General features: G+C 45.8%; 1 protein-coding gene across 1 annotated transcript; it reads right to left on the bottom strand.

The window, feature by feature from the left end:
- Window positions 1-15,127: 15,127 nt before the first annotated feature.
- LOC110608272 (uncharacterized abhydrolase domain-containing protein DDB_G0269086-like) lies at window positions 15,128-16,883 on the bottom strand. Its single transcript, XM_021747485.2, has 4 exons — window positions 16,749-16,883; window positions 15,942-16,643; window positions 15,551-15,856; window positions 15,128-15,493 (listed from the first exon to the last, which is right to left on the bottom strand). The coding sequence occupies exons 1-4, from the start codon at window positions 16,881-16,883 to the stop codon at window positions 15,128-15,130; spliced, it is 1,509 nt and encodes a 502-aa protein (XP_021603177.2).
- Between the last annotated feature and the right edge of the window lie 5,480 nt (window positions 16,884-22,363).

Here is a 22,363-nt window from a genome sequence, read left to right as displayed (position 1 = left end):
ATCAGTACACAACCCAGTCCCACACGGGACGCATCACAAAAGACTGTAAAGTCCTCATCACCAGATGGCAGAGCTAAAACTGGTGCTGAAGTCAACCTCTTCTTAAGTTCTTCAAAACTCTCTTCGCACTGGTCGGTCCACAGAAATTTCTGATTCTTCCTGGTTAACCTGGTCAGAGGAGCTGCTATCTTTGAGAAGTCCTGAACGAACCTCCTGTAGTAACCAGCCAAACCCAAGAAACTTCTAATCTCTGTCACTGAAGTGGGTCTAGGCCAGTTAGCCACAGTTTCTGTCTTCTTGGGGTCCACCTCAATACCATTCTCTGACACTACATGCCCCAAGAACGAAATGCTCCTCAGCCAGAATTCACATTTAGAGAACTTGGCATACAAGCCATGTTCCCTCAAAGTCTGCAAGACCAACCGCAGATGATGGGCATGCTCTTCTGCATTCCTGGAATACACTAAGATATCATCTATGAAGACAATAACGAAGTGATCCAGGTATTGGCTAAATACTCTGTTCATGAGATCCATGAATGCTGCAGGGGCGTTTGTTAACCCGAACGGCATCACTAGGAACTCATAGTGCCCATATCTGGTTCTGAAAGCTGTCTTCGGCACGTCCTCATCTCTGATCCTCAGCTGATGATACCCAGATCTCAGATCTATTTTGGAGAAACAACCTGCTCCTGCTAGCTGGTCGAATAGATCATCGATCCTAGGCAACGGGTACTTGTTCTTGGTAGTGACCTTGTTCAACTGTCTGTAGTCGATACAAAGTCTAAGGGATCCATCCTTCTTTTTCACGAACAACACTGGAGCACCCCAGGGTGAGGTACTCGGTCGGATGAAACCCTTATCTACCAGCTCCTGCAACTGTTCTTTAAGCTCTTTCAGCTCTGCTGGCGCCATCCTGTAGGGAGGGATAGAGATCGGTCTGGTTCCTGGCATCAATTCTATCTCGAACTCTATCTCCCTAGGAGGCGGTAAACCTGGCAGTTCGTCTGGGAAGACATCTAAGAACTCTCTAACCACAGGCACTGAGGCGGGCTCTCTGACATCTCTGTCTAGCTCTCTCACATGAGCTAGATAACCCTGACAACCCCTCCTGAGCAGCCTACGAGCCTGTAGGGCTGATATCAAACCTCTAGGTGTACTCCCCCTGTCTCCTCTAAAGACAACCTCTGACCCATCCTGACATCTGAACTTAACTACCTTGTCTCTGCAATCCAAGGTAGCACCATGGGTAGATAGCCAATCCATCCCTAGAATGACGTCAAAATCTGTCAAGTCTAGAACCACAAGGTCGGCGGATAGGCATCTTCCCTCTATGAAAACTGGACTGTAATGGCAGACTGACTCCGCCACTGACGGGTCACACTTGGGTCCACTAACCCATAGGGGACACTCTAACCCAGAGACCATCAAACCCAACCTCTCGACCGCTCTCGGAGAAACAAAAGAATGGGATGCACCCGGGTCCATTAAGGCATAAGCATCTGAACAACCAATGATGATATTACCTGACACCACGGTGTTGGATGCGTTTGCCTCCTGCTGTGTCATAGTGAAGATCCGTGCTGGAGCTGACGGACCTTCCCCTCTGTAAGCTGATGAAGAAGAGGCTGACCCTCTCCCTCGGCCTCTGCCACTGGCCTGTGTCGCGGCTGAAGCTGCTGGCTGTGCCACACTACCCGAAGTAGTCTGCTGGGGCCGTGCCATAGGAACTGCTCTAGGACACTCCATGGACATGTGTCCCTCCTGCCCACACCTGTAGCAGGCTGTTGTCCCAAAACGGCATACCCCTCTGTGTAGCTTACCACACCGTGCACACACTGCATTATCAGCACCAGAGCTTGAGCCACTTCCTAGTCCCAGACCTGATTTGATCTTGCTCCAGAACTTATTCTTCTTTGGTTTCTTAGTGGTACTGCTCCACTTCTTACTAGCTGAACTCAAGGATGAAGGATCTATCCTTCCCCCACCTGGGGTCTTAGAACCAGAAGGTTGTGCCACTGACTGTTTAACTTTTCCCTCTATTACGGCACTAGCCTCCATTCTCCTGGCCATGTCTATAATGGCATGGAAACTTTCTCTATCGGCTGACTGAATCAAAGAGGAATACCTGGAATTGAGCCTCATGGTATACCTCCTCGACTTCTTCGAATCTGTGTCCAGATGTTGCCCAGCAAACGGCAACAACTCTAAGAATCTATCGGTGTACTCATCGACACCCATCTCATCTGTCTGTTTCAGCTGTTCAAACTCAATCATCTTCAACTCCCTTGAACTGTCAGGGAAAGCCCAACCTGCGAACTCAGTCGCGAACTCCTCCCATGAAAGATTGTCCACCCTCGGTTTCACATAGCCCTTGAACCATTCACGGGCCTTTTTGCATTTCAGGGTGAAACCAGCCATCTGAATGGCTCTGCTGTCATCAGCACCTATCTCATCTGTAATTGTTTTGACCTTCTCCAGGTACACAAACGGATCATCACCTGTATCAAACTGGGGAGCACCCAACTTCATGTAGTCGGTCATCTTGGCCTTGCTCCCTCTAGATGAGGTAGGTTGAGGTCTTTGGGTTTCTGGAACTGTGGGTTCTGCTGGTGGTGGTGGTGCGACATCCCCTGGGATAGGGTTTGCCGTGCCTGGATGGAAGGATGGAGGTGGGTACATAGGGTACTGTGGATACTGTGGGTAGAAAGGTGGGTATGGCATGTGAGAAGGGTAATGATTAAAACTGGGGTAATCCGATGTACTTCCCATCGAATACCCGGGGTATGGTGAAAAAGGTGGGTACTGGGGTGGTAGAACAAACCCCGAGGCCTGAGTGCCTCCCTGAGACTCACCCATGCCCTCTTCTGGCATGTTTACACCAAGGTTACCGTCCCTCCTCTGCTCCACATCCATCTCTTCTTCTCCATCAACTGACATTCTTTCCTGAACTGTACCCCTTACTGATCTGCTTCTACCCAGATCCAAGGACCTTCTAGGGTCCCTCACTGTTCTGTCTCTGTTGGACCTGCTTGACATTGCCCTTGGCAATGCTGGAGGACGGGCGCTCGTGCCCTCATCCTCCGGTGGTACTCTAGTCAATCTAGCTGATCGACGAGTTCCTCGCATTCTGTTTACTGAAAAACAGCACAGATAACAAAACATTAGCATCAGATGGTTCATGTGGAAACACATGAACCCACATCATATACACATCATAATCATAGCATATCTCATGGCATACATTCTTGCATTCTAGACAGGACTCTACATCCTATCCTAGTGGACATGATTTCCTATTGTGCTTGACCTTTCTATAACATCTATGAGCCCGACACTCTAGGTCCGACCATATGAACCTAGGGCTCTGATACCATTTTGTAACGACCCGGAAACCGGACCGCTACCGGCGCTAGGATTCAGGTCGGCTTAAGGCCGCCGGAACCCGTAGCAAGCCAAACATACATCCTGTGAACCTGTTCAATCCCATACATGAACCAAAACATACATAAAAATTAAAACTTTTCTTTCATTTAAACATTTCTTTACCCAGCCTAGCCTGTGCAAGCATAACCATAACATAAACCCCTCATTGGAGTTCTCAACAAATACTCCAATGGGGTACATAACATATATCAGGCTTGGGTTACATAAACATCATAAAACATTTATCTCATGTATTCAAGGGATTACAACAGACTCTAGTCAAGCACACTATATAACTTACATTACATTACATAACATACTTAAAACACATATAGAACTAGAGATCGGCTCTTACCTCTTGAAGATCGAGAGAGAAACGATCCTAGCTCGAAGATGGGGAGATTCGAGTTCTTGAACCTCAAAGCTCCAAAACTTGCTTAAACTTTAAAACTCTTCAAAAACAAGATGTAACTTGTTAAGATCTAAAGGATTTGAGGGAAAACACTTAAAATGATCATAGGAGGGCTAAAGCTTACCGTCGGCCGAAATGGGAGAGAAAACCTCGCCTGTTTCGGTCACGGGGTCTCTTATAGGGCAGGTTCTGTCACCTTTCGGCGGCCTAACGTGCCCCCACATCTCATGCATGTTCGGCGGCCGAACATGAGGTTCGGCGGCCGAACCTTGAGTCTTTCAAACAAGGCTTTCGGAGGCCTAAAGCGCTCCCAAAACCCCACCATGTTCGGCGGCCGAACCTCACTTTCGGCGGCCGAACCTGGCAAAGCCTCCTTTGGTCTTTTTCATTCAAAAACTCAATTTCCTTTTTGTTTAAAACATAAAATACATTAAAAACATTTCATAAAACATGGTTTTACCCTTCTAGAGGTTTCCGACATCCGAGATTCCACCGGACGGTAGGAATTCCGATACCGGAGTCTAGCCGGGCATTACACAAGGTAGAGGGATCTAACCTTCCCCCACCCGGAGTTTTAGAACCAGAAGCTTGTGCCACTGTCTGCTTAACTGTCCCCTGGATGATGGCACTAGCCTCCATTCTCCTAGCCATGTCTACTATGGCGTGAAAACTCTCTCTATCTGCTGACTGTACCAAGGAGGAATGTAACACCCCTTACCCTATCAAAGAGTAGATAGAGCGAGGAATGTCACAAACTATACCTTTTTAGATATATCAGGACTAAACAATTTCTTTTATCTGTAAATACCAAGTTTTTAGGTAATGCATGTAACTTTCATCAAGTGATTAAAATAAATGTGAGATTTCTAAACCAAAATTTTTCGGCAGAATTTCCTCTGTTTCATTAGCACTTTAACCTGTAATACATATGAACCTCACACTTATAATTACATTAACAACTGTCATTTGATATCTTACTATTCTTTGATTACATAACCTTTACAACTCACTCTATTTAATATGTACATGCCAAAATAAAACTATACTATGACTCAGAGACTCAAAACTACCAGCTATGATAATGGCCTTGATATCTGGTGTAGACCTCTGATGAACTTCGCGTGCCTACTGTATCTACAACCTGCGTGAGGTAAAAACCAACACGCTGAGCTAATGCTCAGTGGGTGATAACAAACAAATAACAAAATAGAGTCAACAAGTTCACGTTTACAGATAATCAGACTAAAAACCATCTTCTTTTTCCTTTCTTGCACATTTTCTATTCATAGCAAATCACCACAGCTTAGTGCATGTAATAGATGCACACATATTAACACTCACTAATAAGTTCACAAAATCAAGTATCAATCTTAACTAAGATCTTAGCCCTTATAAACACATAGTAGGATCGACTAGGTAGATAAGGAGTTATAACGGTAGGCACAGGGTGCCGAACGGTAGGCTCAGAGGCCAAAACTGTGATAACAGGGCTCTGTGACCATGCTTATGAGGTACCAGTTATGGAACCTCAAATATAGCTCATGTATCGGTAGCAGTACTGCGAACTCTGTATGTTTATATGGCATGCCATACCCTTATACTAACCTCGACTCCTATTACGTTTACCAGGGCCAAGTACTATTAATTCAATGTATCAATGTAAAATACATGCCATTTGAAGCTATTTGAATTCATTTTCCAAGTTACATATATCATATGCCAAGATTTACAATATGGAAAACTCATGGCAAATAGTGCAAAACTTTATTGACTTAGCATTTTAATGTAGAAAACTACATTCTGCCATATATTGTATCAACTTTTCAAGTAGTTTAGAGTTATAATTTAACTTCAGTTTCTTCATAAGAAATGTACATTTATGTCTTATCTTTCCAACAAGGTATGATTCATGCAATTCTGATCATCCTAACTTAAGTTATGAATTTTTCTTTACAAGCTGCTCAATCAGGTCTTAATCAGTCCAGTATTAGTACATGTTTATAGTATCACAAAAATTATCAGAGTCATACATTTCCATACAAATTCAAGCTTAAGTGTCTTCTACAAAGTTTTAGGTATACTTCTTAGGATTCATTTGGCACTGGTATTAACAAATCTCACTGAGTACATAATTAGTTATAGTATAATCAATACACACTGTTCCGGATGCACTAACTCTGTATCCAGTTTAGGTTCACTTCAAATTTTCATCATCTTACCTACAGATTCAGAATTTGGTCAATTCATGAAAGTTTTAGCTCTTTGTCTTAGCTTTCATTTGGTATATCTTAGGCCTAATTTCAATAACCACACAATAAGTTATAAGAATATCAACACAAGCTGTCCTGTTACAACCTATTCTGCCAGATTTGCACTTTTAGCTCTCATGTTAAATTTCTTTACTCTAAGCCTTTCAAACATCATTTTAACATTCATATAACATATGTATACAATCAAAACAACATTTCCAGCAAGTAAAATCAACCCCTAATTTCACTTATTTATGGCAGAATCAAAGGAAAACAGAAAAATCATACAAACACCAAACCTTTCTTGAATTCCTCCTTTCTTTTCCTCTTCTAATCTCTAGCTATCTCCTTTCCCTTTGATGTTCCTTCACCTAGGTCAATTTATGTCTTAGGAAAGGATTGAATAAACTATAAATTAAAGCTTTATAATTCAAATTCATGCATGAAGAAATGAGAAGATGTTATTTCCTACACATTTCTAAGCTTACCTTTGATTTTCAAGCTTGGTGTATATGGAACCCTAAACTTTTCTTCTTCAATCCCTTCAATATATGGCTCTTCCTTTAGATCTAGGTCTTAGGATGAATTTTGGTTAAAGAAAGAAATTGATTTGGTGAGGTTTGGCTTAGCTTTGGTGGGAGAAAGAAAAGCAAAATTTCTTCTTCTTTGAAAATGGATGACCTACGGCAATGTGGATGAAGGAAGAAGACAACCCACCTTTTAATTTGCTTGGTCATTTCTCCATCCAATAGCTAGGTGACACATGTTGGGTACATTAAATTTTATCTTTTAACTTTCCATATTTACACTTTAACCCACTAAACTCTTTACCATGTTTCAATTTAGTTTTCAAACTTTCAATAATAATAGATTGACATACTAAAATAAGCTTTTAGCCTTTAGAAGTCCTTTCCATGTAAGCAAGCATGACAGATTTAAAACAAACACCTCAAGCAAGCACGTCAGGAAACCCTAAGCACCTCCCGAAAGTGACTCGTTCCCGACTCGCTAATCACACTGTCTACTTATGTCCGTTTCTTTATTTGAGTTTTATATAATTCAGTTATTAGCAGATTAGAGTTATGCTAGTACCTCCCCTAAGTAGCTCGGGGTAAGCTAGCACCTCCCCTAATGCCACTTACTTTAGTAGTGAAATAGCCTAACCCATACCTAGTGATGTCACTGCTCTAGCTATGGGTTTGAGGATGTTACAAGGAATACCTGGGATGGAGCTTCATGATATACCTCCTCGACTTCTTCTGGTCTGTGCTAAGGTCTTGCCCTGCAAATGGCAGCAACTCCATAAACCTGTCAGTATATTCGTCTACACTCATGTCATCAGTTTGCCTCAACTGCTCGAATTCTATCATCTTCAATTCCCTTGAACTATCAGGGAAAGCCCATCCTGCAAACTCGTTTGCAAACTCTTCCCAAGTCATGCTGTCCACTCTCGGGTTCACATAATTCTTGAACCACTCCCGTGCTTTCTTGCACTTTAGTGTGAACCCAGCCATTTGAATGGCTCTACTGTCATCCGCCCCTATCTCGTCTGTAATTGCCTTGACCCGCTCCAAGTACACGAACGGATCATTACCGGTTTCAAACTGGAGAGCACCCAGCTTCATATAGTCTGTCATCTTAACCTTGCTCCCACTGGCTGAGCTAGGTCTATGTGGTTGAGCAACTGGGGCTGCTGGTTCTGCAGGTGGTGGAGGTGGTGCAACATTTTCTGAGGTAGGGTTTGCTGGATTTGGATAGTAGGGTGGAGGTGGATACATTGGGTACTGAGAGTATGGTGGGTAGTATGGTGGGTATGGCATCTGCGTGGGATAAGGGGTGAAACTAGGGTAATCCGATGTACCTCCCATCGAATACCCGGGATGTTGTGAGAAGTGTGGGTAGTGAGGTGGCTGTACAAATCCCGAGGCCTGAGTGCCTCCTTGGGACTCTCCCATTCCTTCTTCTGACATACTGACTCCCAAACTGCCATCCCTCCTCTGTTCTACGTCCATATCATCCCCCATATCCTCTGACGCTCCTCCCTGAACTGTTCCTCTGACTGATCTGCTTCTACCCAGATCCAAAGACCTTCTAGGGTCTCTTGCTGCTCTTTCTCGATTAGACCTACTAGACATTGCCCTAGGCAATGCTGGAGGACGGGCGCTCATGCCCTCATCCTCAGGTGGTACTCCAGTCAATCTTGCTGATCGACGAGTTCCTCTCATCCTGTTTTCTGAAAAACAGTACACATCAAGCAAGCATTAGCATCATATGGTTCATGTGGGCACACATGAACCCTCATCACATACATCACATATCATAGCATATCATTAATGCACATGCATATTATCATGGCATTTCACATCATCATGCAAGACAGGACTCCACATCCTATCCTAGTGGACATGATCTTTTCCTATTGTGCTTGACCTTCTATAACATCTATGAGCCCGACACTCTAGGTCCGACCATATGAACCTAGGGCTCTGATACCATTCTGTAACGACCCAAAAATCGGACCGCTACCGGCGCTAGGATCCGGGTCGACTTAAGGCCGCCGGGACCCGTAGCAAGCCTGACATAAAACCTGTAAACCTGTATAATCCCATATATGATCAACAATATGCATAAAAATTAAAACTTTTCTTTCCATTGAACATCAACCAAACTCAACCTGTGCATAACATTAACATAACTTTGATCCCTCTGTGGGATCTCATCTGTGCCCTCAATGGGTAACATACATCTGTTGAGTTGGTTTACATAAACATCAACAAAATCTCTAAGATCATGTATAAAAGGGATACAACAATCTATGGTCAAGCGCATACTAACATCCTTAAAACTCATTACATAACTATACTGTACTTTTACATTACAATTTGATCATGTCCATTGCTAGCTATTATATAAGCATGACTTCTTTACTCTATCCGGACTCCCGCACTATATCCTGTACCTGTAAGCCTGGGGGAAAAGGGAGAGGGGTGAGCTAAAAGCCCAGTGAGTAGAGCTATTAAAACACATTAACACTATGCTCAAATGGAATGCATCATAACACAGACAATTCACATAAGGGTTGGGTGAACTTGTCACCAATTAGTCCAAGCTAACATAGTGCCAGGCCGTAGCATGGGGTCCTGGTCTTCCTGTCATACATACATTACTTACCATTATCCCAGGGCCTCCTCTGGGCTCCTGGTCTTCGAGTCCACAATCGTGCCAGGCCGTAGAATGGGGTCCTGGTCTTTCATTTCCGTGCCAGGCCGTAGAATGGGGTCCTGGTCTTCCTGTCATGGACTAATTGGGTCATCCAACATTCACCCACATCAACAACAATCGATGCAATGCGGCATATTCGTGAATACTAATGCAATCATCCTATTGCATAATCATGATGCATGAAACATGATAAAACATTTAATTTAAAAGATTAAGTTTAGTTCCACTCACCTCTGGCTGACTCTGACAACACCGAAGCAGCTGAACTCACTGCTGGGGTCCTCGGTTCCTCGGGTCCGAACCTACACAGGTGGACTCAAATGAGGGACCAAACATGCTAGAACATAACTCTAAACTACTCCCCAAAAACCCCCTAAAACATCATGAAATAATCACATAGAGATATGCATGAAATGGCTGAACAGGGCACTTTCGGCGGCACCTTCGGCGGCCGAAAGTCCTGGACAGATCCGAAAGTCAGGCACTTTCGGCGGCACCTTCGGCGGCCGAAAGTCCCAGACAGAGACGAAAGTCTCTTTTCGGGGGCAACTTCGGCAGCCGAATGCTGCCTCCACAAAGGGGGTTCGGCGGCCGAAACTCCCTTCGGCGGCCGAACCTGGTTTCTGCCAGAAGGGCAGAAACTTGGTTCAAACGAACCTCTTGCCTCCCAAAACCTCCAATCATGCATAATCTCGTTCTACAACATGCATACCACACATACATTACACCTAGGGGTCTCAAACTATCGTATACCCCAACTACAACACTTCAAACACACAAAAATCAACATACATTGCTCAAATCATCAAAAATAACCCATAAACTCAACATATAACCTAACATGCATTTCTACCCATAGACTTAGCATAAAACTTACTTAAAACACATAAGGAGCTTAAGATCGGCTCTTACCTCTTGAAGATCGAGAGGGAGACGACCTAAACTTGGAGATCCACGAAAATGAGCTCCTGAGTTCCCAAGCTCCAAAACTTGTTTCAAAAGCTTAAATCTTCAAAACCAAGTGAAAACAAGTGAAAATCTTGAAAGATTTAGAGGAAGAACATCAAAAATGGGTGAGAGACGGCGGAAAGCTCACCTTGGCCGAAAATGGGGAAAAGCTCGCCCGTTTTCGGCTAAGGGACCCTTTTATAGCGGCTGGCCAGACCACGTTCGGGGGCCGAATGTGCCTCCGCATCCATGCAATGTTCGGCGGCCGAACTAGACTTTCGGCGGCCGAACCTGGACTTCCCTCACTCATGCTTTCGGGGGCCTAACGTGCCTCCAAAACGCATGCATGTTCGGCGGCCGAACTTGACTTTCGGCGGCCGAACCTGGGTTTTCCTCCAAGGACTTTTCATGCAAAAACTCATTTTATTTAATACTTAAAATCATAAAACACATTAAAACATTTCATAAAACATGGTTTTACCCTTCTAGAGGTCTCCGACATCCGAGATTCCACCGGACGGTAGGAATTCCGATACCGGAGTCTAGCCGGGTATTACAAAGATCTCCCCGGAGCAAAAACGGCCAGGATCCCGTAAGATCTCCTGGAGCAAAAACGGCCGGCGGGATCACCAAGATCTCCCTGGAGCAAAAACGGCCAGGATCCCGTAAGATCTCCTGGAGCAAAAAAGGCCGGCAAGATCACCAAGATCTCCCCGGAGAAAAAATGGCCAGGATCCCGTAAGATCTCCTGGAGCAAAAACGGCCGGCGGGATCACCAAGATCTCTCTGGAGCAAAAATGACCAGGATCCCGTAAGATCTCTTAGAGCAAAAACGGCCGGCGGGATCACCAAGATCTCTCCGGAGCAAAAACGGCCAGGATCCCGTAAGATCTCCTAGAGCAAAAACGGCCGACGAGATCACCAAAATCTCTCCGGAGCAAAAACGGCCAAGATCCCGTAAGATCTCCTGGAGCAAAAACGGCTGGCAGGATTACCAAGATCTCCTCAGAGCAAAAACAGCCATGATCCCGTAAGATCTCCTGGATCAAAAACGGCCGGCAGGATCTCCAAGATCTCCCCGGAGCAAAAATGGCCAGGATCCCTGAAACACAGCCCGTATAAGGCTCGTCAAGAAAGTAAGAAATTAAGTATTGACTTCACAATGAGGAAGGTGAAATTTCGAACTCCTGAACCCGTCGCACAGATAGCGCAAAAGCCTAAGCAAAAAACAAAACTCCGAGCTCCTTAATCCTCTGACTGGATGGACTGACGACAAAAGCAAGAGACCCTGCCCACAGCTCGAATCAACTCACAGTAAACAAACACTGAGTAAAAAAAAAAAAAAAGAGCTGAACTCCCCATCCCAGTGGAGCATACAGCCCAGATCGCACCTACTGACAAAGGGTTACCTCAAGCGGGACCAGATATCCGAGCTCATATCCAGAAAGAGAGGTAAAATCGTTTAAAATGAAGCAGCGCAATTACAAATGAAGTCTAGGGATTTACTCCCTCACCACTCATGTAATAAATGCTGAGGTAGTAAAGGGGCAACCCGAGGAGAAATCCAAGGGCGTGAGCAGATGAGACCCCAGCTTCAGCTCTTATCAAATCAGAACTAAAAGCAAAAAGGCCAGCCCTACTCATCACCTTTAAAGGTACATGATCTAACTTATTATTAAACAAAGGTTGTATGCCCGAGCTCATAGTAACGAAGTAATAAGAGAAAAATGAGGATGTCCTTACAAGAATCATAAAAACTTATAGGTCGAGAGTTCAACCCACTATTAAAAATAGAGCTCACGGGTACGGCTAGTCCAGCTTGAAAAGAGTTTACAGATAAGAATGCCTTAGTAAAATAGATAAATTTATAAGTTAGAGACTAAGTCTCTTGCTAAGTTTTCAGCCCTGATTAACTAAGGGGCAAGAAATGAAAGACAATGTAGTCAATTCCTTACAAGATTTATTAAGCACCTCCTAAATGTTTTATTCGCCAATCTTTAAAATTAAACAAATTAGACTGTTTAGACAGAATAAGTAGCCCGGTGAGGAGGTAAGAACAGCTCAAATATGAATAAAGCCAGAAAAATAAACAACAATCAAAATAACTCAAAATACCAACACAAAAATTAAATTTCATTAAAAGGAAAAGTAATTACAACCTACTTTACAGTCTACTCTACTGAAGGAAAAACAGTCCTTAAAGGACTTACATGCCTAGGGGCATTATTATCTACATTATCCCCTGTACTATCTACACTTACATTATTTACATTACTGTCTATGGGAGGCCCAGCACCTTCTGGCTCAGACCCCCCAGTGCCCACAAAAGGCACGACCTCCATCCCCCGAGACCCAGCATCTCCATCTCCCAGCTCGGCACTTGCCTCAGAAGGCCCAGCTTGTAACAGTCCGGAATCTGATACCCCTCTGTAACGGCCCAGACCACTACCGGCGCTAGGATCTAGGTCGGCTTAAAGCCGCCGGGACTCGTAGCAAGCCTATCCTGAACTCTGTGTACCTGGTAAATCACATACATGATCAAACATAAACATAAAAACTGAAAACAAACTTTCCTTCCCCTTACCAAGCTTGACCTGCATGCACTATGTCTGAAAACATAGAACCCACTCTCATAGGGTCAACATCTCACAAGTCAGCCTTGGTTCAACACTTTTTTTTATCTTAAAACATAAAACATTCAATAAGAATCATGCATAACAAGGGATTAACCATACACTAGGGCAAAGCACAACTCTATCCATTACATGACATTACATATCTATACAGTACATTACAAACTAATATGTTAATTTACATCATATCCACTACTCTATTACATAACCAACTCATACTCAGCACTCTGCTGACTCTGACTTCCCATAGCTAACTCTGGCCCTGCAAAACTGGGGTTAGGGGAGAGGGGTGAGCTAAAAAGCCCAGTGAGTAGAAACAATGAAAACAGTTCATTAATAACATGCTTTCATGAAATGCGTCACAGCACAAACATTTCACATCTCGGATTGGACATGACCTCAAAACTCCATCTGTCAGCGCCCGCCCCCCCCCAGGGAGCTCACACAGGACTTTCCTTACTTAACAGATCGTGGGCTATCGAGATCGCCTTGGTCCATCCACAGCATCAATAAATAATGCAATGCATCATATTCGTGACTACTAATGCAATCAACCTATGGCATACTCATGGTGCATGAAACATGCTAAAAGCATTTCATTTCTCAATTTAAAACATTAAGTTTAGTTCCACTCACCTCTGGCAGACGCTGGACTGACTCTGCAACAGCTAACACTGATGGCCTCCTCGGTCCCTCAGGTCTGATCCTACACAGGTGGACTCGAATGAGGTGCCAAACATACTCTAAACAACTCATAAACAACTCCCCAAAAACCCTTTAAAACATCCTTAAGCATGCATGGAAAACAAGCAAAGAAAAGCTGGACAGGGCACCTTCGGCGGCCGAACCCCCTCTCCAGAGACCAAACTCGGGCATTTTCGGCGGCACCTTCTGCGGCCGAAGGTCCCTTCTAGATCCGAAAGTCTAAACTTTCGGGGGCAAGGTTCGGGGGCTAAAAGACCTTTCAGAGCTAAAAGTCATCCACCTTCGGCAGCCGAACCTTCCCTTCAGAGACGAAAGTCCCATCTTTCGGGGGCAAGGTTAGGCGGCCAAAACAGCCTTCCCAAAGGGTTCGGCGGCCGAACCTTGCTTCGGCGGCTGAACCTGAGTTCATCCAGAACTCAGCTTCATGCACAAAAAGCCACCCAAACCTTCCAAAAGCCAAAACATGCAAACCACAAAGCCACAACCTGCATATACTCCAGTATAGGCACAAAGGGGTCCAAAACTAACTTACAACCCCAACAAACAACACATCTAAACACATAAGCATGCTTTGACCACAAATCAACCAAAAACCCTCTTTACCCTAAACATGCATCTCTACCCATAAACCTCCATAAAACTCACTTAAAACTTCATAAAAACTAAGGATCTACATTTACCTCTTGAAGAACAAGAGTTGGTGTGACCCCAAACGTGAAGATATGGAGATCCAAGCTCCACAAGTCTCCAAGCTTCAAAATCTTGCTCAAAGCTCTCAACTCTTCAAAACAAGGAGAAAACTCATGAAAACCTTAAAAGATTTGAAGAAACATCATGAAAACACCCCAAGGGGAGCAGAAACCTACCCTTGCACGAAAATAGAGTGAAACACACTCCATTTTAGGTCAACGGGGATTTTATAGGTGGCCAAACCGCCTCTCCTTCGGCAGCCTAAGCTGCATGCAAAACCATGCAACGTTCGGCAGCCGAACTTCTCCTTCGGCGGGCAAAACCATGCAATGTTCGGCGGCCGAACTTATCCTTCGGCGGCCGAACCTGCAATTTGTCCCCTTGGTCTTTTCCTTTCAAAACTCAATTCCTTTCTTAGTCAGAACCTTCAAATATTCAAAAATCTTTTAGAAAACCTTTCTCTTACCCTTCTAGGAACCTCCGACATCCTCGAATTCTATATTCCAATGGAGATCCCCCCGGAAAGTAAGAATTTCGATGCCGGCGTCTAGCCGGGTATTACACAGTTGAAGTACGAGGAGCCTCTTTTGGCAAAGGTCTGTCGTCCTCCCCATAAATCACGTCCTCACCATCGGAATCCTCCTCTCTAGCTCGGAGTTTAGCCAATGGGATGGATGGGTTATGTCTGGCCTCCCTCAAGCCTCGATTGAAACCCGAGACGAACATACGGAAGCCCTTATTCCATATTGCTGTCTTCATCTCGTCAGAAGCCTTATATTCCGCGAGTCGTCTCTCGCAGGCCTCAGCCATCTCAGCTTTGAACTCAGAAGAGTCCTTATAATCCTAGAGACGAACTTCACAGGCCTGCTTGATCTCGTCCTTCAACTCAGGGGACTCCTTGTACTCCCTCAAGCGCTCCTCGCACTCCAGCTGGACCCTATCTTCAGCCAGCTTGGCCTCTTCAAGCAGGGCCGAGCACTTCTTCTCCATGGATTCGAATTGTTGGCAGAGCTGCTGATTCTGAAGTTGAGACTCCTCTGCCGCCAAAGTCAAGCCCTTAACGTTATCAGTTTGCTTGCTCAGCTCCTGCTCCAGAACCACGACCCGAGCTAGAGCTTCATTCCTTTGAGCCAACGCGACATCAAAATCTGCCTTTAATTGCTCATTCTGGCGCTGGACCTCCTCCTTCTGGCTCACGGCCTCGTCTCTCTCACGCAGAGCATCCGCCGTGGAGGACAGCTACTTTAGAGCTTCCTCACAACGGACCTCTGCTGCAGCTGCCCTCTCATCAGATTCCTTGAGAACCCTCCTGGCGTGAGACAACTCCGCTTCCAGGGACTGGGCATGCTTTTGTGCCTCAGCTGTCTCCCCCTCAGCCTTCTTACGAGCCTCCAAGGCCATGCACAAATCAACCTGGAGGGACTTGTAGTCTTCCCGGATAGCGGCGAGATTGCCTCGGGCATCGCTGGTCGCGGATAAGTTCTCCTCAAGGCGAGCCTCTTCGATACGGCGGTCCATAGATTCCCTGAGAACGCGATCCCGGGCATCCATCTCCATGAATATACCTGTGACCTAGTAAAAGGGAAGACAAATAAAGCCAGGAGGTAAGGAAAGGCAGAAACAAATTAGAAACAGAAAAGGAACAAGCATGACTCACCATCAAGAGCAGCTCCCTAGCAGTATTCCCTAGGTCCTCTCTGGACCGAGCTCGGAAGGCCGCCTGCTCTTGTGTAGAGCTGGCCAGGAGGCCGGAGAGAGCTAGCAGGCGAGGATCTGAAGCCGTCGTGATCCCACCAAACATTCGTTCCCCGATTATCTCGGCGACCACACTCGCCGGGGACTTGTGGGTGATGTCCTCCGCATTCAAAATGTCATTGTTAGAAGCGAACAGCAGGGGCACCACCGAGGTTTTCTTCTTCTCGAGTGGAGGTAAAGCGGGATCCGGGCGTCGAGGAGCTCGAAACTTCTTAGGAACTAGGGCATGAGCATCAGAGTGGAGAGGACGCTTGCTCGCCGTCCTCCCAAAAATTTCTTTAGGAACACCTGAGGACTCCTTTTGGGGAAGAGCATCCTCAGCCGTTCTAGTCTCAGAAGCCTTCACGAGGATATTCCTAACAACCAGAGCATCCTCACCAGCGGCTTCTATCACATCCTCATCCACAAAGATGACCCCCGCTTCCTCTCCAGGAGCCGTCTCTTCAGTTACAGGGGTCTCGATTGTCCCCTCAGGGGCCTCCCCAGGAAGCAAAGTTGAGTCCGCTCTCTCCAACTCGACGCCCACGGATAACCCAGCGGTGTCTTTTGGAGCTTTCTTCGCCCCCTCAGTGGAAGTTCGTGGGGACCGGGAAGCTCGAGGAGGCTGAATAGCCGAGCTCGGCCTGCTGCTGTGGGACTTGGCAGATCTGGTTCCTCAGGTACTCGGTTTGGGAGCTCGGGAGAAGGGTGGAGCAAGAGGCTTACCCACCGTCCTAGTAGAAATAGTCTTGGCCACCTCCTGGGTAGCTTTTTTCCCCGATCGCCCAGCCCGGAGGGTGTCCAGAGCCGTGTTCATGCTCTCGCGAGACAGTATAAGGTTCTTCGAGGGCTTGATCTGATCCATCTTCTCGTTAGGAGCTGCAAAAGTCCAAAATCAATACAAAGTAAGATAACATGCCGCACATATTACAAAGGCAAAACGACACAGCTAAGTTGTAATACCCGGCTAGACCCCGGTATCGGAATTCCTACGTTCCGGCGGATTTTCCGTTGGAAGTCGGGATTCGAGGATGTCGGAGCTTGCCCTAAGGGTATAAGAAAGGTTTTTAAGATGTATTTTAAGTGTTTTTTTTTTATCATGTTTGCATGTTTTGAGTTAAGAAAATTGAGTTTTGAAATGAAAAGGCCAAGGGGACAAAAGCCAGGTTCGGCCGCCGAAGGTGAAGTTCGGCCGCCGAAAGTTGCATGGTTTCGCATGCACGTTAGGCCGCCGAAGGAAGAGTCGGTTGGCCACTACAAAAGCCCCTTTGCCCGAGACTTGAGTGTTAAACATTCTGTTTTTGGGTCAAAGGTAGGTTTAAGCTCTCCTTGGTGTGATTTCTCATGTTTTCCTCAAATCTTGCATGTTTTAACTTGATTTGAGCTTTGTTTTAGAGATTTGAGCAAAAGGAAGCAAAGTTGAGCACTTGGAGAGGTTGATTGAGTTTTTCCCCATCTCCAAGCTTGGATCATCAATCCTCTAGTTCTGCAAGAGGTAAGCATGGATCCTCACCTCCCCTTATGTTTAGGGTATAAGCATGAGTTTGAGCATATGTTAATCATATGAGTTAGTATGAGTTTTGTTGTTGTTTTTGGGGTTTGAGCTAGTTTTTAGGCCCCTAGATGCATGAGATTTGTTGTGTGTTAGTTGAGAAGTGTTGGTATGCATGTTATGGGTGTTTGATAGGCTTTTGGAGGCTGAGAGCATAAGTTGTGCTCGGATTCTGCCTTTCTGGAGAATCCAGGTTCGGCCGCCGAAGCAAGGTTCGGCCGCCGAACCCCTTGTGGAGGCAGTTTCGGCTGCCAAACCTTGCCCCCGAAAGCTAGGCTTTTGGGTGAGAAAGAGACTTTCGGCCGCCGAAAGAGGGAGTTCGGCCGCCGAAAGTGCATGAGTTTCGTCTCTGGACGAGGCTTTCGGCCGCCGAAGGTGCCGCCGAACATGCATGAGTTTCGTCTCTGGAGAGGGCTTTCGGCCGCCGAAGGTGCCGCCGAAAGTGCCCAGTCCAGCCTTCTTTTACCCATTTTTCCATGCATGCCTATGATGTTTTAGAGGGGTTTTGGGGAGATACTAAGAGTTATGTTTAAGTAAGTTTGGTCCTCATTTGAGTCCACCTGTGTAGGTACGGACCCAAGAGACCAAGGAGGCCCACAGAGTTAGAGTTACAGAGACTGCTCAGCAGTTGACAGAGGTGAGTGGAACAGAACTTTATTTTAAAAGTTAAGAACTGTTTTAGCATGATTCATGCATCATTAATGCCATGTTTATGTAGGATGCTTTGCATTAGTATTCACCAAATTGATGCATTGCATTATTACTTGTATATGTGGATTGGACCGAGGCGATCTCAATAGCCCATAAGTCTGTCATTATTGTATGTCCTGTGTGAGCTCCTTTGGGGCCGGGCATTTACCTTGGATGAGTCCTGTGAGAGCCCTTATAGGGTCGGGCACCATGAGTAGTTAGTGAAAGACCTGTGTGAGCTCCTTTGGGGGCCGGGCACTGACAGAGGGAGTTTTGGGATCATGTCCAATCCGAGATGTGAAATGTTTGTGCAGTGATGCATCATATGATAGCATGTTTTAAATGTGATTTTTATAGATTCCGCTCACTGGGCTTTAGCAGCTCATCCCTCTCCCTAACCCCATTTTTACAGGGCCTCAGAGAAGAGAAAGAGAAAGAGATAGCAAGGGTAAAAGGCATATGTACTAGTAGAGAATAGTGGACATGATAATGATGTACAGTACAGAGTTTATGTAATGTATAGAAATGATGTAATAGTAAGTTATGTATTGAGTTATAGAATTGTGCTTGGCCCTAGTGTATGTTTATCCCTTTGCACATGATCATTTTATGAATGAGATAATGTTGTTATGAGAGCTAGGCTTGGTGCATGGTAGTATCACTATCTCTGTAGTTACTGTATGGTACCATAGCAGGTATCACTCTTCGAGTGCATACAGACAGAGCATGCATAGTCCAGGCTTAGTTGATGAGAAAAGTTTCAGTGTTACAGAAAGTCAAAAAAAAGAAAAAAAATAATAACATCGAAAAGAGTAAGTAACAGTTTTAAGCTTAAGTTTGATCATGTATGGGATTTATCAGGTACACAGAGTTGATAGTAGGCTTACTACGGGTCCCGGCGGCCTTAAGCCGATCTGGATCCTAGTGCCGGTGATGGTCCGGTAAGCGGGCTGTTACAGATTGGTATCAGAGCTTCGGGCCTCTAGAGTACGGTGTGCTGAGCTAAGATGCTCAGGGGTTAGAGAGATCTCACATCGGAAAGAGGTTGTCTTAGAGGGCAAGCACAATAGGAAGATCATGTCCACTAGGATAGGATGTTGAGTCCTGTCATGATGCTGTGTAATGCCATGAATTTATGCATGTGCATTTAATGATATGCTATGTTATGTTATGAGTTGCGGGTTCATGTTGTTACATGGATCCTATGATGCTAAAGTTTATGTTATGTTTTCAGAAGCTAAGATGAGAGGCACCCGTCGATCCGCTAGATTGACTGGAGCTCCGCCCGAGAATGAGGGTATGGAAGGGCGTCCCCCTGCTTTGCCAAGAGCTATGTCCCAAAGGGCAGGCAGAGAAAGATCATCAAGGGACCCTAGAAGGTCTTTTGATGAAAGCAGGAGGGAGACAGAACAGAGAAGAAGATCTAGTGATACAAGGGAAGAGATGGATGTGGATCCAAGAAGGGATGGAGGGTTAGGTGTTGGTACTATGGAGGAGGATGTGGGATCATCACAGGGAGGCGGTCAGGCCTCGGGGTATGGTTATCCACCCCACTATCAGCCCTACCCACAGGGCCCAGGATATTCGATGGGAGGTACATCGGATTATCCTAGTTTTCACCCATATCCCACATATATGCCTTATCCACCGTATTACCCCCCATATCCACCATATCCCATGTATCCACCCTCACCTTTTTACCCCAGTCCAGCATACTCTACACCAGAAAGTTCTGCACCTCCCCCACCACCACCAGTGGTACAACCAGAAGCCCCAGTTATCCAAACACCTCAACCTGGCCCATCTGTGAGGAGCAAGGTAAAGATGACTGATTACCTAAAGTTAGATGCTCCTAAGTATCAATCAGGAGATGCTCCGTTTGAGTACATTAAAGCAGTCAAGATGATAGCAGATGAGCTAGGGGCAGATGATACCAGAGCCATTCAGATGGCAGGGTTCACTTTAAAATGTAAGAAGGCGAAGGAATGGTTTGGCGTCTATGTGGACCCTAGGTTGGATAACATGTCTTGGGAGGAGTTTGCTAATGAGTTTGCCGGATGGGCATTCCCAGATAGTTCGAAAGAGCTAAAGATGATAGAGTTTGAGCAGCTCAAGCAGACAGAGGATATGAGTATTGATGAGTTTACTGATAGGTTTATAGAGTTGCTGCGGTATGCAGGACAGGCCTATGATACGGAACAGAAAAAGGCCAGGAGGTATGCTATGAAACTGCATTCCAGGTATTCCTCTTTGATCCATGCAGCCGAGAGGGAGAGTTTCCACACCGTGGTGGATTTAGCACGGAGGATGGAGGCTAGTGCCATTATACAGGGTACAGTGAAACAGCAGCCGGCACAGTCTTCTGGTTCTAAGACCCCAGGTAGGGGTAAGTCAGATCCCTCTTCACAGGGTGCAGCAACTTCCAGTGGTAAGAAGTGGAGTGGTTCCACTCAGAAGTCGAAGAAGAATAAGTTCTGGAACAAGATTAAAGCAGGTCTGGGTTTAGGCAGTGGCATGAGTTCAGGTTCAGAGGTTCCAGTGTGTAGTAGGTGCGGTAAAGCGCACAGAGGAGTTTGTCGCTTTGGGATTACAGGATGTTACAGGTGTGGCCAGGAGGGACACATGGCTCGTGAGTGCCCTCAGGCATCTTTCACGGCACCATCCCAGCAGACAGCTCCAGCTAGCATGCCACAGCCACCAGTTTCAGTTATGACACAGGGCAGAGGCAGAGGGAGAGGGTCAGCCTCTTCATCTGCAGGTCCCAGAGGTGGAGGTCCGTCAGCTCCGGCGCGGATTTTCACGATGACACAGCAGGAGGCAAACACTTCTAACACCGTGGTGTCAGGTAACCTTCTCATTGGGTGTTTTGAGGTGTATGCTTTGTTAGACCCTGGTGCTTCACATTCCTTTGTTGCTCCCAGAGCCATAGAGAGAGTGGGTTTGATGACGTCTGGGTTAGAGTGTCCCCTATGGGTCAGTGGCCCTAAGTGTGATCCATCGTTGGCAGAGACAGTCTGTCGACATAGTCCAGTGTTTATAGATGGTAGATGCCTTCCAGCTGACCTTGTGGTTCTAGAGTTGACAGATTTTGACGTCATTCTAGGGATGGATTGGCTATCTGCATATGGTGCTACCTTGGACTGCAGAGACAAGGTAGTTAAGTTCAGAGATGAGGATGGATCTGAGTTTGTCTTCAGAGGAGACAGGAGGGGCACGCCTAGAGGTCTGATATCAGCCCTACAGGCTCGTAGGTTGCTCAGGAGGGGATGTCAGGGGTATCTAGCTCATGTGAGAGAGCTAGACAGTCAGGATAGGGACCCCAGTTCAGTGCCCGTAGTCAGAGAGTTCCCAGATGTGTTTCCAGATGAGCTTCCAGGACTACCACCTGATAGGGAAATAGAGTTCGAGATCGAGTTAGTGCCTGGTACCAGACCAATCTCTATTCCTCCCTACAGGATGGCACCAGCAGAGCTTAAGGAGTTGAAAGAGCAGCTACAGGAGTTGGTAGATAAGGGTTTCATCCGTCCAAGTACCTCACCCTGGGGTGCTCCAGTGTTGTTTGTCAAGAAAAAGGATGGATCCCTTAGACTTTGTATCGACTACAGGCAGTTGAACAAAGTCACTACCAAGAATAAGTATCCTCTACCCAGGATCGATGATCTATTCGACCAGCTAGCAGGAGCAGGTTGTTTTTCTAAGATAGATCTGAGATCGGGCTACCATCAGCTGAGAATCAGGGAAGAGGATGTACCTAAGACAGCTTTCAGGACCAGATATGGGCATTATGAGTTCTTAGTGATGCCGTTCGGGTTGACTAACGCCCCTGCAGCATTCATGGATCTCATGAACCGAGTTTTCAGAGAGTACCTGGATCACTTTGTTATTGTCTTCATAGATGATATCTTGGTGTATTCCAGGAATGCAGAGGAGCATGCCCATCATCTGAGGATAGTCCTGCAGACCTTGAGAGAGCATGGTTTATATGCCAAGTTCTCCAAGTGTGAGTTATGGCTAAGGAGCATTTCATTCTTGGGGCATGTAGTGTCAGATCAAGGTATAGCAGTGGACCCCAAGAAGATAGAAGCTGTAGCCAATTGGCCTAG

Source organism: Manihot esculenta, chromosome 15 (genome assembly GCF_001659605.2).
Source record: "Manihot esculenta cultivar AM560-2 chromosome 15, M.esculenta_v8, whole genome shotgun sequence".
NCBI classification, from domain to species: Eukaryota; Viridiplantae; Streptophyta; class Magnoliopsida; order Malpighiales; family Euphorbiaceae; genus Manihot; species Manihot esculenta.
Note: the sequence above shows the minus strand (reverse complement) of the source record. Positions and strands in the feature narration are given on the sequence as shown.